Raw genomic sequence first — 18,658 nt, 5'->3', positions numbered from 1 at the left:
TTTTTGTTAAATATCCTGTTTTATAAAAATAATTATAATTTAAAATTATGAATCCTTTTACAATTGTTTCTCTATTCTAATATTAGTTTGGGTTTTGTAGCACATGATTGACACTTGCGATGTGCCCGTTATTGATATGTTAAAATGAAAATCAAATGTAAAGCATTTAAAATTGATGTATTTACTAGATTCTGATAGATGTAATGGTTTCAGTCTTCTTTATTGTAATTTAAAATTGTTAAGTGTTGAGATATTTCTTGTTTTGTAGACATTCTCTTTAAACTAACGAAGACAACATGTCAGGCATTACTACGTAACTTCTTGCTTGCCATTTACATGAAGCGTACCTTCTCACTGAGAAGATTGATGGCTGATTGACAGCTGACAGAGAGCATTCAGCATCTGAGTAATGGGCAAAACAAGTAGACAGAGAAATAAAATGTAAATTTGAGAACGGCAACCAGAGAATTTTGTTTGTAGTAAGTTTTTAAGAAAACGTGACAGTCCAAAGAATATTAATAGAAAATTCGAAAAAGGAATTATAGCATTGTGAATCTTTAAACTGGAAGAGTTGAGACAGTCAACAAGTGTTTAGTAAATAAAAGAAGATATTGGAGTTGACGTTCTAATTTATTGTTCAAGGAAATGCAGACATCAGATCTATTTGTGATTCTATTTTGAAGAAACGCAGGAATTTAATGAAATCAGAAACTGTAAAGCACCTTAATTTTAAAGAGCTCTACTCGGTACTTTTATTTATGAAATAGTAGAAGAAACTGTTTTTCTCTAGTAAAGAATTAATGATTTTGCTTCATATTGAATTGTGAGAGGTAACAATACTTGTACTCCAGTGAGGCAGAGAGAATGATTGGAGCAGATGTGTGCTAAATAGAAGAAATAAAAAAAAAGATCCCATGGAAAGGAAGAAGTTAATTTTATATTTTTGGAAAGGACCTAACAAAGAAACTGACTCTGAACATTTTGTTATTATGAAAACAAGATGTTCAATCTTGTAGACATGATTAAGTATATGACTACAGAGAATGTATATTCATTCAAAGAATGAATGATTTTATTTTTTTAGGATTAGAAAATCTCTAAAGTGTAGATTTATTTAGGAGGCCTTGGATCCAGTTAGTTTTGTAGTTATTTATGTAATCCATTTAAAATGTATATAATGTTTTAGTTTCATTAAATGTATATATATTTTTTATTTGGTTTTGAGTCAATAATTTTACGGATTCTAAAAGGAATAGAATTAAAAGTCATTACACCAATCTGAATTTAGCTCTTGTGTAATTACTTAACACTCAGAGTAAAAACAATCTCTTTACAGAAAAATAACACCTCCATCTTTGTATATTGTTCAATATTATGTCCAAAACATGTCTAAAAGTAACATCAACATAAAAATAATAGATGAAGATGAACTATTCAGTAATGCAAAATATGTGAATTAATCCAGTACAAGTTTGCAGAATCCCTTAACTAAATTGAATAACTGTTGTAACAAATTCAGCATGAAAATCAACAATCAATAAAATTATTAAAATAGGCAGGAACACAAAAATTATCAACTGCATCCCCAATGTAGAAGAGCCTATAGATGAAGTAAAATATTTCAGCTATTTAGGCATCATTTTTAGTGAAGAAGGAAAATTATATATAAGGAATGCCAGTGTGATGGGAAATAATTTCAATAAATTTATATAGAAAAGAGAGAACTTAGTCAAGTACTAAACTGAATTGGATCTGCACAAGATAGTGATCAAGCTAGTTTTGGCTTACAGATATGAGAGTTGGGTTAGAAATGAAATATTTCATCCAAGTTTAGAAACAACAGCTATTGAGTTATGATGAAAATTGGAGGAAAATTGTAAATGGCCTGGTTGACTGAGTAATTAGCATACCACTCTCCAACTACCACAGGCTGCAGGTTTGAATCCATCTGTGGGCATGGATGTTTGTGATTGCGTTTAGGTGGAAGATGAATGTCATCGCCTGGTGTGAGACCACCACCCCGCTTATTTGAGGCCTGAAGTGGCTTGAAAAAAAGTTCCTCGTTTGGTCTCTAAAACAGGATTTCCAGATATAAAAAAAAAATGAAAAATACAAAAAAAAAAAAATAAAAATTGATAAAATAGAAAAAAAAAACATCCTTAGCCCTCCCAGTTTACAAAATAACTTTTCATGGATGGGAGCAACATAAAAAAAAATGGGAAGTTATTACTACATAAATTTACATTATTACTATCATAGTATCCTTATCTCTCTTGAGATTACATATCAGAGATTTAATGAGTCTCTTACTATTGCAACACATTTTAGTCAGTATTTTATGCTCTTCATAGTCTGATTCCACCACCCCCTCCCCACAGGTATTGGTTATCACTGCAGAAATCTCCATTTCTTTTTCATCTTACTTCAGTTATACCTGTAACGTTAGTGTCCATTCTTTTTAGCTTTTACATCTTCTGGTTTCCTTCTTTTAGTAATGTTTTTATGCTTCAGGTCACAGTTTTAGACTATGTTGCAGTTTTTGTGAAGAAATTATTGGTACTTTTTCTTTACAATCATTGTACTCATCTAGAGTTCTGCTCAGAAAAAGTACTAATGGTTGCTGCCCCCTCTGTGCTCATTGACTTCTCATTCAAGATGTATGTGTTTTGCAAGCTTGGAGCATCTTGTGGAGAATGATTCTTCACTCCACACAAATCATCTTGGTGTAGTTGACATAGTTAACCATTAAATAATTATTAGTGTAGTTATTTAAAGATGAGATTATTTCAGGTGAGTTAAGATTATTATTTGTCTTTTAATACTGTTACAAGGATGAAAGAAGATTGATAAGATAGCACATTTGATCCAAATTTGTGTTCTGATAACTGTAATTATTGATGTTTTTAAGTACATTAATTTGTATATAGGTTTCATATAATACAGAGTATCTGGATGGTTAAGTTTTAAATCTTATATTTTATTCTCTAACCGTTTCAGATTATGAATATGAAGTCACCACTATTGATCCAACAGAATAGGAAATGATATCCTCATTAATATGTTTATTTATTTATTTATTTTTTTTTAGCTGATAAAGTTAACAAGGAATCTGTAAAGATCATTCAGAGTTCTATCTTCTTAGTGTGTTTAGACAAACAGATACCAGATATTGGTGCACCAAATAGACGTACACATGCCGCTCTCCAAATGATTCATGGTGGTGGAAGCAGGGGTAATGCTGGCAACAGATGGTATGATAAAACAATTCAGGTGAACACCATATTATATATGTTATTAGTTTAATGTCAGCAAATTTCTTTTTTATATCTGAGATTACTTTCAGTTAATATAAATACTCTCTGAAAAAAGTAGATAGAAACTGTTGTTTGACATTTCAACAGCATATATCAGTCATTTATTTGTATATATGTTGAAAGTAGACAAACATTTTTTTTTTCAATTTCTTCTTTACTAAATTCTAAATAGGTCATCACCTGCCTGCCAGCTAAATTAGATCAAATATACAAACCACCATGAATTTTCAGAAATAAACATGAGCAGTTTTCTGTCTTATCATAAAATTACTATAAATTAAAGATACCTAGAAATTATATACTTGGTTTAATCCTTTACCTAAGTGTAAGCAAACAAAGTTTGCACCTGAAGTATTTTCAAGACTGGGGCAACTCGTATAAGGAAGCTAAGACTTCACGTCACTTGCCTTAGTATCCCATAATGCAAAACACATCTCCTTACAAACATGTATATGAGTTGCCCCAGTCCTGAAAATACTTCAGGCACAAACTTTGCTTACTTGGATAAAGGATTAAAACCAAGTATATCATTTCTTGGTATCTTTAATTTATAGTATAACCAAGTGAAAAAACTTCCAACAACTTTCTCTAATCCAGAGTAATTTAATAAGAAGGTATGACATCTTTTGGCAACTCGTATATGAAAATATGACCTGCATTACTTCAACCTTTATAGCACCTCTGGGTCTGGCTCCCACTGAAGAGACCTCAATAAAGGTTGAAACTGGTCTGGGTAATGACCCTTCCCATAATGCATAGCATTATACATATCTGGAAGGAGATGTGCTTTGCATTACAGGATACTAAGGCAAGTAGAGTTCTGCAGGTTGTGGTGACTTTGCAAAACACAAATCACCACAACCTGCAGAACTCTACTACTTAAATTCTGATCCACAAAACATTCATCAATGGTGGGTTTTTTTGTTTTGTTTTTATTTAATGTTGTCCTACCCAAAAATGATTATATACAAACCTATAGTCATTTTGTACACACACACGAGTTAGTTGCATTAGGAACAATCCCCCCCCCTCCATTTACATATTCGGCACAACAACGATGTTAATGGTGCTACCATTATAGTATCGCTATAATGGTAGCACCATTAACAAATTAAATGAAACATATGCAACATTTAAAACTACTTGACAAAGTAAAAATGTGCATTAATAACAAGGACATTTAATTAATCGTTAAAACTTGAAAAGCACACCTACAAAGAACTGGTTGCTTCATCACAACTTAATAAAAAAAATATAAATAGATAACAGTTGTCTCAGTGCTGAAAATCATTACAATAAAAATAAATTTATGCTAACATTTAAATGAAGTTATGTGGCATGTATTAGCTATCTACTGTGAAAAAGATTTAATAAGAAATCACTTAATATTAGTCCTTGAGTTTTATTCAGTAATCTGTGTGAATGGATGAGTAACTGATTCTTCAGAAGTCTGGAATAATAATTTCCTTCTAAATGAAGTATGGTTGACACATTGTAATCAACAGCATGGTTAATATTAGATGTCTGGCTGGTCAGACCAGATCTTTCATTTCTTTTATGCTTGACATCTGCAACATGTTTCTTCTCACCTCAAATTCACAGCTGCTCTGGCCTATGCAGGCTAAAGAGACTGTATCATACTACCGATTGACAACATACTCACAGCAGATTCCAGCAAACTATTCTACTCATTCAACACTCCAGTTAAAAAAATCTAGTCCTTATTCTCATTCAGGAATGTGTTAGCAGAACTAATCTTGGGTGGTATGGTCACTTAAACAGAATGGGCAAGAAAAGGTTAGTAAAACAAGTGTTCTTTGCCAGGATGGCAGAAAAAAGATCCAGAGGAAGAAGATGATCTAGGTGGATTAATACAGTAAAGAGTGCCTTAAAAGACATAAATATAAGTCCTGATAATATTGATAGACTGATAATATTGAAATAACAGATTAATTTGGAGGAAAATTGTTGATAGGAAGTTAGTAATGCTGTAACTTTTTTATGTAGTACCATTATAATATTCTGCACATCCCCTGAGGGTACATGTCAGGAATTTGATGATGTACTTGCTAAACTTCTAACCTAGCGCTGAAATATTTCCTCTTCATTAGTCCTATAAAACCCTTTCAGTAACATAAATGCTTTTATCATATCCCATCTTTCCACCTAGTGACCCAACTTTTTCAATCCACATGTCCATAGTCTATCCATATATGGAGCATCCCACAGACTGCTCATCATCTTGCTCACCCAGAGGTGAGCAAGATGATAAGCAGGGTCCTCTGGGTCCTCTCCATTCTTAATCATCTGCAGCAAATGCAGGTGACCAGACCCCAGCACAATAGCCCACATGTAGCTGTATCAAAGCTTTATAAAGGAAAATAATAACTTTTTTATCACTGCATGTTAGTATGCTTTTCAATAACCCAGTAATCCTATGACTATGAACTTCAACTCCCTATCCACTAACAACCCCATTTCCCTAGCTTCATCAATTTCTTAGAATACAGTTGTACCAATGTGGTACACTGCTTGTAATCTTTTCATCCCTAAATGCATAAATTTACACTTTTCCACATTAAACTGATATCCATTGTTTTGCACTTACTGACAGTCTATTTAAATCATTCTGCAAGCTCTGCATTGCCTTAACTATTTCGCTATACATTTTTGGATCATCAGATATTTTACTTCAAATGATTTCCTAGATCTTTTTTGTACAAATTGAAGAGTGTTTCAAGCAGAATCTTGTGGCTCTCAACTGGTCACTTTTTTCTCCCCGATTCTGCTCCTCCATATACTATTCTTTAGTATCTGTCCATCAGCCCCATTTGCATCTGCATCACCAACTTTATATCCATCCCAGTTTGTTCCGTTTAGTGTAACAGAGTTCTGTGTTACATTGACAGAATACATATATAGTGTTTATCCTCCAAAACAGAATATCATGTCTGATATTCTGTCTTGGAGTCTCCTTTATGCACTTGAATTATTTTGCCTACCTTCACTCCTTTGTCACTTCACCAGAGCTGAGACCTAAGTTAAATAGCTTAGTCAGAGGCAATGACTTCTTTGTACATTCTCACAATGTGTGAACTGATATCCCTATCAAATTTCACAGCCCTATTTGCATTGTATTCTACAATATCCTAAATATTTCCAGTTCATCAACCTCCTTCACCAACTCATCCCCTCTCCTCCCCAGCTCTTAAACTTCCAACTGGGCTGGGAGTAGGGATTAGTTCAGTGTTGGTAGGAATGGAAATGAATCTGTAGTATGGCTGCAGCCTGATGCGAAAAACATTCAGAAGCAGCAGGTTATGAAAGCGCAAGAGAAAATAGATGCAATCAGAGGAGTGATTGTGGTAGGATTGAGAGAGAAAATGTGAGAGTGGATGACAAAAAGGAGAAGTGTGTGGCATACACACTTCTCCTTTTTCTCACTCTCTCTTCACTCTATTTGCTGGTGAAAGGAGAAGTGCAGCATACACACTTCTCCTTTCACCAGCAAATAGAGTGAAGAGAAATAGATTTGATGACCTCAAAGTGGAATAAATCACATGTGGGGAGACATGAAAGGGAAAGTTGCAAGGTCGTGGACAGATGGACAACACAAAGTAATGATATAAGAATGGCTTATGTATACATTCATGTGCACCTTTTGCTTGACAGTTTACCCATCATGCTGTTTTTGTTTTCAGTTAACTGTTGTCATATCCAGTCAACACAAATCACTTCCTCACATGTAACTTGCTCAAATCCCTTTCAACACTTTTTTGATCTGCATTTCAAATCATTTGTATCCACAAACGCTATCTACTCTGACATGTTATTTCCACACCAGAAAAGCTCTAGCATTTGTCTTATTGTGACCCAGAAAATGTCATGTGCATCAACCACACTTCTAACAATTGAATCTCCATATGAAACCATTTCTCCAAGTTCTTCCAACCCACATTTATTACTATTCCCGCCTTTTTTTTTGTTCACTTTCAACTATATGCTTTCTTTTTCAGATGCTTTCTCATCGCACATTCACACATGGATTCTGTCATTTTCTTCATCCATCATTCTAATGCAGACTTCTTTCACGCATGTTTTCTTACTGGATCTACTGGAAAATTCCAAAATGAAACAGAACTCCCTTGAATGAAACTTTTTATTCTGTTTATGTATGCTCATTTACGGGCACTGTTCTGAAAAATTTATATACTGATAAAAAAACATGCTATGTAAATAAAAACTTATAGCAGAAAACATTACAAAACTATTCATCTTCCTAAAATGTGTTTGGCATAAAACAGCTAAGTAACTCAGTTTTGCAGAAACCTAATCCTGTCTGCATGCCTGTTAATTTCATATATTCTTGTTTCTTTGCAGGGTGAAAAACCAGTTTCTTGGAGGGGTTGGGGAACTGCTACCTCTGTATGAGGCCAACCAACTCATCTTTAGTTGAAAAGCCCTTACGAAGGTTCTTGACATCCTAGGTAGGATTTAAACCTAGGCCTTTCCAAGAAGAGAGCGTTACCATTAACAACTGGGCTATGGAGGTTGTTACAGGACTATTCTTATACCTCGAAACTTATTCCAACACACAAATCCATAAAATAATATTAAAACACTTGCTTTTCGTTTATACAGTTCATGTGGTAATTTTTATGTTGACAAAAGATTGTAAATGTATAGTACACATTAGCTCTGTGTGGGGGCTAAGAGCTTTTATTTGATTTCTTTCTTTTTTATATTTTATTTTCTTTGTTTTTTACATAATTTGGAAATTCTGCCTTTAGAGACCAAAAATGGAACTTTTTCGAGGTACTTTAGTCCTTCAATAAATGGAGTGGTGGTATTCTCACTGGATGGCAATCTCCCTAAAGATAATTACAAACACTCATGCTCATGGCTGGATTCAAACCTGCAGCCTGTTGGTTGTATGCTGATTACTTACCAAGTAGGCCAGCTATATTATATCAATATAATTGGACTGCATTTAATTAATTAATTTTTTAGCATTAAACATATTATGAAAATAACATAAATAATCTTTTAGCTAATACCTCAGAGAATCATGAGATAAGCTCACAGATAATGCTACTGTCTGTGGCTTGCAGTTGAAGCACTTGCTGATGTAGAGATTTGGGTTATGGAAGGTTTTTGTTATATTTTTTAATTAATTTCCATATGTATGCTTTTTCATTTTTATTATTGCTATATTCTTACAATTTGTATCGCTTAATTTTATAGTTGATTATTGGAGAAGATGGAATTGTTGGTCTCACTTATGAACATAGTCCATCAGAAGGTCCACCTGTTGCCAACATGATGGATCATATAGTAAAGTACATGTACGTATTTGCTCTTAACTCGCTAAAATTAACTTTAGAATGTTTTTTAGTAGAGCTCCTTATAGGTTCAATGCTTGCCTTCAATTTGAAACCTTATTTGAAAGCCACTTTTATTTTCTCAGTTAAAAAATAAAAGCTTAATTTACTTTTTCTTCTCTTCCCCTCTCCACAAATATTGGGCTATTACTGTATGCTGAGAAGTAAAAAGATATATAAGCTCTCCGTTTAAGCTTTGCAGATTTGGAAAAGGCATTGATAAGATGTTATGGAAAAATGTTCCTTGAAATAATATACACCCTTTGTCCAAAAAGAAACAAACTTTTCGAAAATAGAAGAAACTAGTGGTGCCACCTGTTACATCTTTTTGTTGTTGAAAGCGGCAACCTTCATTAGTCTTGTGTCAACTGCTTATGACATTTGTTTCATTAGAAGCCGAGTTATAGTGCCAAAAGTGACAGTGTGTTTTGATGAATGGTCGGTCGTCACAATATTCATGCCATATGTGACGAATTCTCGCTATCAATCGCTTCAAAACTTTGAGATAAAATTGACCATTTGGCCAGGCATAATGAATTCTTTGTGGATAATGCCCTTGGAATCGTAGAAATAAATCAGCATTGTCTTTACTTTTGACTTCTCCAAGCGACTTTTTTTCGGATGACGTCCTTCTTCTAGTGGCCTCCACTCAGCACTCTGGCACTTTGTTTCGGGCTCATACTCAAAACACCATGCTTCGTCACCAGTAACGATAGTTTCAAGGAAGTTTGAATCCTTACGAGTGGTTTTAATGCGGTCCTTGCAGTGTTCAATTAAATACATTTTTTGGTTGTTGGTCAACTTGTTGGGAAGAAATCGCAAATTCAATTTACGAAGGCCCAAACTCTTCGTCAAAATGTTGTGCACAGTTGATTTTGTAATCCCAGTTCATCTTCAATCAATCTCACGACGATTTTTTCTTTGATGAAATCATGCACTTTTTGGATGTCAACTTCGCTCAGTCCAGTTTTTGGATTGCCCGGCTTTTTGCTGTCCTCGAGCGTCTCACGACCACTTTGAAATCACTTAAACCACTCGTAAACTTGAGTACGAGATAAGCATTCATCAGCGTATGCTTTTTAAAGCATTTGATGCGTTTCGGTAAAACTTTTATGAAGTTTAACACAAAAGTCAATCGCAGCTCTCTGTTTGAAACTCATTTTCCGACCGTTCGTCAAAACACACTGTCACTCTTGACATTATGACTAGTAAATTATTTAAGGAATTTACAACGAATACTGGAATATCATTAAAAGAAACTTGAATGAACATTTTTGAAGAGAAAACCTTAAACTCAGCCCCACAAAAACTCACTATTTGGTTTCGCTATGTTGATGATGTGTTTGCTATTTGGCCACATGGCTCAGAGACACTCCACTCCTTAACACACTTAAACAACCAACACCCAAAATCCAGTTCACCTTGGAAAAAGAAGAAAACAACAGTGTCCCTTTCCTAGACACTCTAACCACTCGCCAGTCTGGTGGATCCTTGGTTTTCTCTGTTTACAAAAAACCCACCCATACAGACAGATACATTCACCAGCAATCTCACCCCCCCCCCCCCTCCTCACAACAATATGGGGTTATAAAAACACTATATAACAGGGCAAAATTAATCTGTTCAAATGACAAACCTTAACCACTGAGCTAAACCACAACCTTAACACTTTCTTAGCCAATGGCTACAACCCCCAAAAAAATATTAAAACCAGTTAACCACAACCCTCTCCCCTTCATAACAAAGATTACACTAAATCCATCACCATTCCCTATATCCGCTGCACCTCTGAAAAGTTATCCAAAATCTTAAAAAAATATGACCTGACTTCCTGACAAACCATATAAAAAAATTAGCATCCCTTATCCGCTCCACCAAAGACCAACCACCTGCCCTAGACCTACCTGGTGTATACCAGGTCCCTTGCAGTTGTAAACTATCCTACTTTGGCCAAACAGGCAGGACAGCAAATGTCAGGATTTCAGAACACAAAGACTACATCCGATTTCACCAGTACAGCCACTCTGGTCTGGCAGACCATGCTCTGGATATCCGCCACAGAATATGTTGGAAGAAAGCCACGTTAATACACTGCAGCAAATTTAAATATGCAAGACTGTTCATGGAATCAGCCTCATCTCTAAAAAACTTTCCAAACCTCAACAAATTTGGGTGCATGAGACAGCCCCAAATTTGGGAAGCCTGCATTGTGAGAACTTCAGCCCAACAGCCAAGCCAACCCAATATAGCCTGCTAGGTGGCACCTTTAGGATTCTAGGAACAACATTAGTTTTCTCTCTTCTGCCTCATTTGCTTTTTGTAGTGCCTGCGTGCATGTGTCATAGTTATGTTCCCATGAAGATGGCAATGTGACATTGCCGAAATATAGGAAGTATTCATTAGAGTTTCTTTTAATAATATTCCAGTATACATTGTAAATTCCTTAAATAATTTACTAGTCATGTGTTACTAATGTATAAGCCTATCTACAAGAATCACTCTTGACATTATAACTCGGCTTTTAATGAAATGAATGTCATAAACAGTTGACGCAACACTAATGAAGGTTGCTGGTTTTTGACAACAAAAAAGATACAGCAGGTGGCACCACTAGTTTCTTCTATTTTCAAAAAGTTCGATTTCTTTTTGGACAGAGGGTATAATTATAATATAAATGGAATGTTATACATATACTTATACATATATACTCTATATAAAAGTTGTAAGTCAGCAGTTCAAATTGAAGGATGTGCAGGAAGGTGTGATGTGAAATGGGATGTAAGGCAAGGGTTCATGCTGTGTCCACTGTTATGCTATATCCAGTGTAGGTGAATACCTGTATTAATCACATTATGAAAGAAAGTGACATTACACATAACATCAAAATATTAGATAATTAGCTCATTTCTGTTTACATTATGCAGATGACGTTTTACTTTAAATCTACAATTGTTAAAATTCTTTAACTAAATTGCAATATACTGTAGCAAATTTTGTGTGAAAATCAGTAATAAAATGACACTACATATAAAAATTGGTAAGAAGATGGAAAACAACTGCATTCTCAGTGGAGAACTTGAAGAACAAATATAAAAAATATTTAACTATTTTCCAGATTAAGTATGGAAATAGATAATAGAACAATGCTCAAACTAATTTTGATATATGAATTTGAAAGTTGAGTTTGAAATAAAACATATATGAGAGGGAGTCTGGAAAGTTCTGATAAACATCTAGAACAAAAACGATATTAAAGCAACTGATATAACCACAAGAAAGAACATATTAGTAGCAGCATTATGAAGGTAACTTATGCTCTTATATTTTTATATCCTTGTATCTTCTTTTTTGCGGTTACATCAGTTGTTTGAATATCATTCTTGTTATAGGTGTTTGTTAGAACTTTCCAGATTCCCCCCCCCCTTCCCAGATAAAAGATATTAGAGACAGCAGATTTGAAATACTCATAAATTATGGGATCTAGCCGGTTACATCAAAACAGCAAAATCATATTTCAAATTGAAGCTATTAGAAAGGAACTTGACATCAATCCATGAGAGGATTTGAAAAATGGTCAGATGAACTTAAACTCAAAATCAACCCAGACAAAACAAAACTAAGCGCCTTTAGTACAGACAGGAAAAATAGACATTCCTACAATAAAAAATCAACAACAAGCTAATTGAAAAAGTTGCAAATCCAAAATACCTTAGTATTATGCTTCATCAGGAATTACGTTTTGCACAACACATCTCTAACACTTCCAACAGAGCTCTAAAAAAATTAAATATACTGAAAAGGCTTTGTGGAACAAATTGGGTGTAAAGTCAAAAATCCTCAAAACTACTTACACTACACTAATAAGGCCAATAATGGAATATGCAGCACTTATCTGGTCACCTTTGGCCTCATCGGTAAAGGAAAAATTAGACAAAATACAAGCAAGAGCATCCAAGATTATCATTGGTGCAGTCTGATCCACTAACAACATCAGAGCCCAACAAGAATGTGGGCTCGACCTGCTGGAGGACAGAAAAAATTTGCCACCATAAAATTCATAAATAATATCAGAAGCTACCAAAGCGATCATATCTCCCTAAAAACTTATGAACATTGGAATCAAAAATGCAGATTTCACAAATCATCAACTTTACAATATGATGATACTATCAGGAAGGAAATAGGTCTTAATCAACTAAATACCCACATAAACAAAGGACCTCTATTTTCCAGTCCTTTACCTCCATAAATCTAAAGCTTACCAAACTCTGTACAAAAAAAAATCAAAAGAAATGCTCCAAGAAAAAGCCCTAAATATTATCAACCTTCTTTCATCCTCCAAACAGGATGAAAGAAGGTTGTTATATCAATGGATCGTCAGACACCAATACGATTAATGGAGGTGCTGCTGGTGTTCTCCTTCTACTCCCGAAAGGTGAAAAACTTTCAATAAAAGTTGGATCTGGGAGAATTGCTTCCAATTTTACCAGCAAACTTTATGCAATAAATAAAGCACTCAAAGTCTACTTAAAATTATCATCATCTCAACAATCTGAGGAATTATAATTTACAGTGACTCAAGATCAGCTATGGAGGCAATCAAAAATGGCAATACCAAGCTCACACAAGACATCCATAAACTCTTAAATCAACTAAAGTGTTTAGGAAAAAGTTGCATTTTATAATGGATTCCTACTCATGTAGGCATTGATTACAATTAAGCAGCTGATAAATTAGCAAAAGAGGCCAGAGAACTCAACCAAGAAACTCACATGATAACTCTTGCTGATGCTAACGCACTAGCAAAAGCTAAACTAATTTTCCACTGAAATCAGTGATACAACATCAAATTCCCGAAATCATTGCTGACAGAAAGACCTCCCCCCACGATAGCAAAACTATGAACATGACATTATAGAGGAATGAAAATCAATACAGATGATACGAGAACATATAGAAACTGCAACAACTACCCAATACTGAACTGACACCTACTCACATCTTTACCTGTCCAGCAATTACAGCAGTCTTGCAAGAAATAGATCCTAATCCTGAACAACAGCTCTATACAAACAAAATCATCGACATACCCAAAGCAGTTCAAGGAGCACATGGAAACATCTAAGACTCTTCGAAGGACAAGACAACAACAACCATTCAAAAGTATTTGCTTAGAATTAATTTAAAGTGGTGTATGGATGCAGAAAATTTTTAGGTTAGCAAAAGAAGTATCTAATAACATGGAAGAAGAAAATGAAGACTAAGATCTGGTGGATTAACATGGTTAGCAGTGCTTTAGATTGAAATGTCAAATCTGACAATATTGGATACCTGGGAAATAATATTAATTTGGAAGAAAATTGTTAACAGGAAGGTAGTAATAATGTAATCATAATTATGGAGTGTTATCATACGATCCTGTGCTTGCTTTTCAAGAGTACATATCAGAAAATGATGATAACATGATGACAGCCACATATGTTAAATACCAGTTACATGATGAAAGTTTATTTTTCACTTGGTCAGACTATAATAAATTTAGTTTAATCCTTTATCCAAATGTGTGCAAACAAAGTTTGTGCCTGAAAGTATCTTCAGGACTGGGGTAAAGTGGTACAACACCTGGCAACTCCATGCAAAGGTGGAGCAAGCTACCAACACTCCTATCTCAGTAACTCCCATAATGTAGAACACATCTCCTTGCAGATATGTATAATGTTATGCATTAAGGGAAGGGCCACTACCCAGACTAGTTTCGACCTTTATTGAGGTCTCTTCAGTGGGAGCCAGGCCCAAGTGGAGATACCAAGGCAGAAGCATTAGCAAGGTCATCTCCTCCTATAGGAGCTGCCACCTTTTTATTAAATTACTCTGGATTTAGAGAAAGATGTTGAAAGTTTATTTTTCACTTGGTTAGACTATAATAAATTTAGTTTAATCCTTTATCCAAGTGTGTGCAAACAAAGTTTGCACCTGAAAGTATCTTCAGGACTGGGGTAAAGTGGTACAACACCGGGCAACTCCTTGTAAAGGTGGAGCAAGCTACCAACACTCCTATCTCAGTATCTCCCATAATGCAAAACACATCACCTTGCGGATATGTATAATGTTATGCATTAAGGGAAGGGCCACTACCCAGACTAGTTTCGACCTTTATTGAGGTCTCTTTTCTCTGGTGTTGTACCACTTTACCCCAGTCCTGAAGATACTTTCAGGTGCAAACTTTGTTTGCACACACACTTGGATAAAGGATTAAACTAAATTTATTATAGTCTGACCAAGTGAAAAATAAACTTTCAACATCTTTCTCTAAACCAGAGTAATTTAATAAAAAGGTGGCACACCATTTGGCAGCTCCTATAAGAGGAGATGACCTTGCTAATGCTTCTGCCTTGGTATCTCCACTTGGGCCTGGCTCCCAATGAAGAGACCTCAATAAAGGTCGAAACTAGTCTGGGTAGTGGCCCTTCGCTTAATGCATAACATTATATACATCTGCAAGGAGATGTGTTTTGCATTATGGGAGATACTGAGATAGGAGTGATGTTAGCTTGCTCTACCTTTGCAAGGAGTTGCCCAGTGTTGTACCACTTTACCCCAGTCCTGAAGATACTTTCAGGTGCAAACTTTGTTTGCACACACTTGGATAAAGGATTGAACTAAATTTATTAACCAGTTACATGAGTTTATGCAATTTGATTATTGTATTTTGCACAAACAGGATTTTTCATGGTCTGAATCTACCCGATTGTGAATTTGTAGTAAGTTTATTTGCTTGCTGAGAAATTAAATTATATTTGGCATGAAATTATAACATTTATTTTAATCATTGAAAGTTTTTTCACTTTGAAGATTCCAAGAAATTATATTCTTGGTTTATACTTTATCCAAGTGTAAGCAAACAAAGTTTGCACATGAAGTATTTTCACAACTAAGCTACATGTATAAAGAGGCTAATGACTTCACATTAATTGCCTTAGTATCCCATAATACAAAGCACGCATCCTTTTGGGTGTATATAATGCTAAGCATTATAGGATGGGTGCGACTACCCAGACTAGTTTCAACCTTTATTGAGATCTCATCAGTGGGAGCCAGATCCAAAAACAAGATATCTTTTCACTACTTGTATATGGGAAATATGACTTTTGCATTATTTCAACCTTGGTATAACTTCTGGGTCTCGCTCTCACTGATATGACCTGAGTAAAGGTCAAAACCAGTCCGTGTGGCCCATTCCATAATGCTTAGCACTATATGTATTCAAAAGAATGTGTGCTTTGCATTATGGGATACTAAGGCAATTAATGTGAAGTCATTAGCTTCTATATACAAGCAGCTTAGTCGTTCCAAGAATATAATTTCTTGGAATCTTTAATTTATTTCTTTTAATCCTTTGTTTGCACTCTGGGGACTAAACAAGTTTTTGTTGTGCAAAAGTATATTCATGACTAAGCTACTTATATAGAGACCCTTTACATCAGACTACCCCAGTATCCCATAATGCACAGCACACTCCTTTTTGAACACATATATTGTTGTGTATTAAGACAGTAAAAGTCCAATCTCAATAAAGGTCGAAATACCAGTTCCAACCTTTATTGAGGTCTCATCACTGGATGCTAGACCCACTGATGAGACCTCAATTTATATGTAAAAAGGGATCTTATGTGATCCTGAGGCATTTTGATGCGAAGTCAGCAACCTCTATATATAAGTAATCTAGTCATAAAGATACTTCATACAGAAACTTTTGTTTGTTCACGCCTGAGCAAAGAATTAAAACAAGTATATAATTTCTTGTCAAGTATAAGTTAATTGTAATGTTTTTATTAATGCTTTTGTTATAATTCAAGGTATCATGAGAAACCATGATCTCTGTAGATCCTTTAGATAACTCTTTGTCTTTCAAATAATAATAATAATAGTCTGTTTTAAAAGAATCCAGATGTTTTTCTAGTTCATTTCATGCCTTTTATGGTTGCTTGTGCTTTAAGTCTTTTCATGTCATCACAGTAGTGCTAACTTTGCTATGTGGTCTTTGATAAGGATTTTTATAAACTGATCAGGTTTTCCTGTTTTTCTTTGGCAGTTATACTTTGTGTTGTTGGATAGTTCTCAGGATAGTTCTCATTTTAGGCATCTTTTGGAGATCACTATCAGTTGACCATTCTGCAGTAATATGTATTAAAGTGCTCATCATTGATATTACACACTGCTGTGTTGCGATAGGATTTGAAAATACATGCATTTACAGAAGATCCATAAAATGAGAGTGAGTGCAAAGAATATTGCATGCATTGTTACACAATACTTTGAGTTGGAACCAGGGGTCAAACTGTATGATGTTTAAAACACCCTAATAAGACATTGTCAGTTGCACATCATATCAAGTTGAAAATAACATTGAAGGAAAAAAAATCTAGTTGCTTGTTAAACTTCTTTGATAGTTTTTTGTACATTTTTCTGTACATTAGTCTTGAGGATGTTAAATAAAATATGGTGAAAAACAGTTGTTAGTTTACATTCAGTGTTTGTTTCCTTAATACAAGAAAGTCCTGTAAATATTAAAATTTCCTTGAACCATGTCTTGCAGAAATCATATATTACACTTTTTTGTGGATAATTATTTTTATAGGATCTTTTTTAAATTATTCCACTGACCAAGGACAGCACACTTTTAAAAATCTATAATCCTGTGGGGTGGGCTGGGGAGCTGAAATTTCTCAGAGGTATTAATTCTATTTTATCTGTGCTTTGACACAGAAATTGAAAATATATGAAAACACTTAAATTACTTAATTATTTCATAAATAATTAAGGTTTTTAAAGCTATTTTATTCCTACTGTTGGATACTGCAAAAATAGGTTGTCCACAAATCTTTTGAGTTTTTTCAAGAAAAAACTCAATCTTATGCAATCAAACAGTGTTAGGAAACTCATTCACAAGAGGGTTAATTGATGAGATATTGTATTAAATGAATGCTGTTCTATGTGCATGTTGCCATGATGATTTTGTATCCTTGATGATGTAAAGAACTGTGATGATGAGACTGCAGCTGTTATTCCCAGGATTATGGCTTGAATTTTAATATTTTAAATCTGAGATGGTTGAAAAAGCTTATTATTTGCAGACTTGTTAAGGAAATGATTTGACACTGAAGATGGGTGTGCTGATATTTGGCATTGGTATTTCTTAATGGATATCATTTGAATAATATTGTATTGACAACAGCTAGCCTTAAGAGAGAAAAAAATGTGTGTTTGCTTTTATTTATCTGCAATAATGTTGATAATACTAACGGTAGGCCTTTATACATGACCTCAACATAAAAGTATCACTGTTAATTGGCTTCTGTAAAGTGAGATTTTATACAAACTTATAATGTTGAAATTTTTTTCACTTGGTTATACTATAAATTAAAGATTCCAAGATTTTATATATTTTTGGTTACTCCTTTATCGAAGTGTAAGCAAACAAAGTTGTGTATGAATTCACTTCACGACTGGGCTACTTGTATATAGAGGCTATTGATTTCACATCATTGCCTTACTATCCTATAATGCAATGCACTTATCCTTACGGACATGCATAATGCTATACATAATGGGAAGGGCCACTACCCAGACTGGTTTTGATCTCTATCGAGATCTCATCAGTGGGAACAGACCCAGAAGTGATACCAAGGTTGAAGTAATGCAGAAGTCATATTTCCACATTCATCATCATCATCAAATTCCTGATATACACCCTCAAGGGGTGTACAGGATATGATAGTACTACATGAAAAATTACATCATTACTAACTTCCTAGCTACAATTTTCCTCCAAATCAGTCTGTTACCTGTCAAGACTCCAACATTATCAAATCTTATATTTCTGTCTTCTAAGGAACTTTTTACTGTATCGATCCACCTATATCTTGGTCTTCCTCTGGGTCTTTTTCCTGCCAACCTGACAGA

At 34.5% G+C, this 18,658-nt stretch overlaps 1 protein-coding gene across 2 annotated transcripts in view; it reads left to right on the top strand.

The window, feature by feature from the left end:
• LOC150103851 (carnitine O-acetyltransferase-like) overlaps nucleotides 1-18,658 on the top strand; it is a 323,106-nt gene that overhangs the window by 174,158 nt on the left and 130,290 nt on the right. For both annotated transcript variants that reach the window (XR_016548716.1, XM_090397151.1), the window contains exons 8-9: nucleotides 3,089-3,270; nucleotides 8,559-8,659. Coding sequence is in view for 1 of the 2 variants with exons in the window: in XM_090397151.1 (XP_090253277.1) it covers nucleotides 3,089-3,270; nucleotides 8,559-8,659 (283 nt within the window). In the remaining variant the exon portion in view is untranslated. The remainder of the gene's footprint in view (nucleotides 1-3,088; nucleotides 3,271-8,558; nucleotides 8,660-18,658) is intronic.

This window comes from Typopeltis vanoorti, chromosome 8 (assembly GCF_054136105.1).
Source record: "Typopeltis vanoorti isolate ZY-2024b chromosome 8, IOZ_Tvanoo_1.0, whole genome shotgun sequence".
Lineage (NCBI taxonomy): Eukaryota > Metazoa > Arthropoda > Arachnida > Uropygi > Thelyphonidae > Typopeltis > Typopeltis vanoorti.
This window is presented reverse-complemented; position numbering and strand designations above follow the sequence as displayed.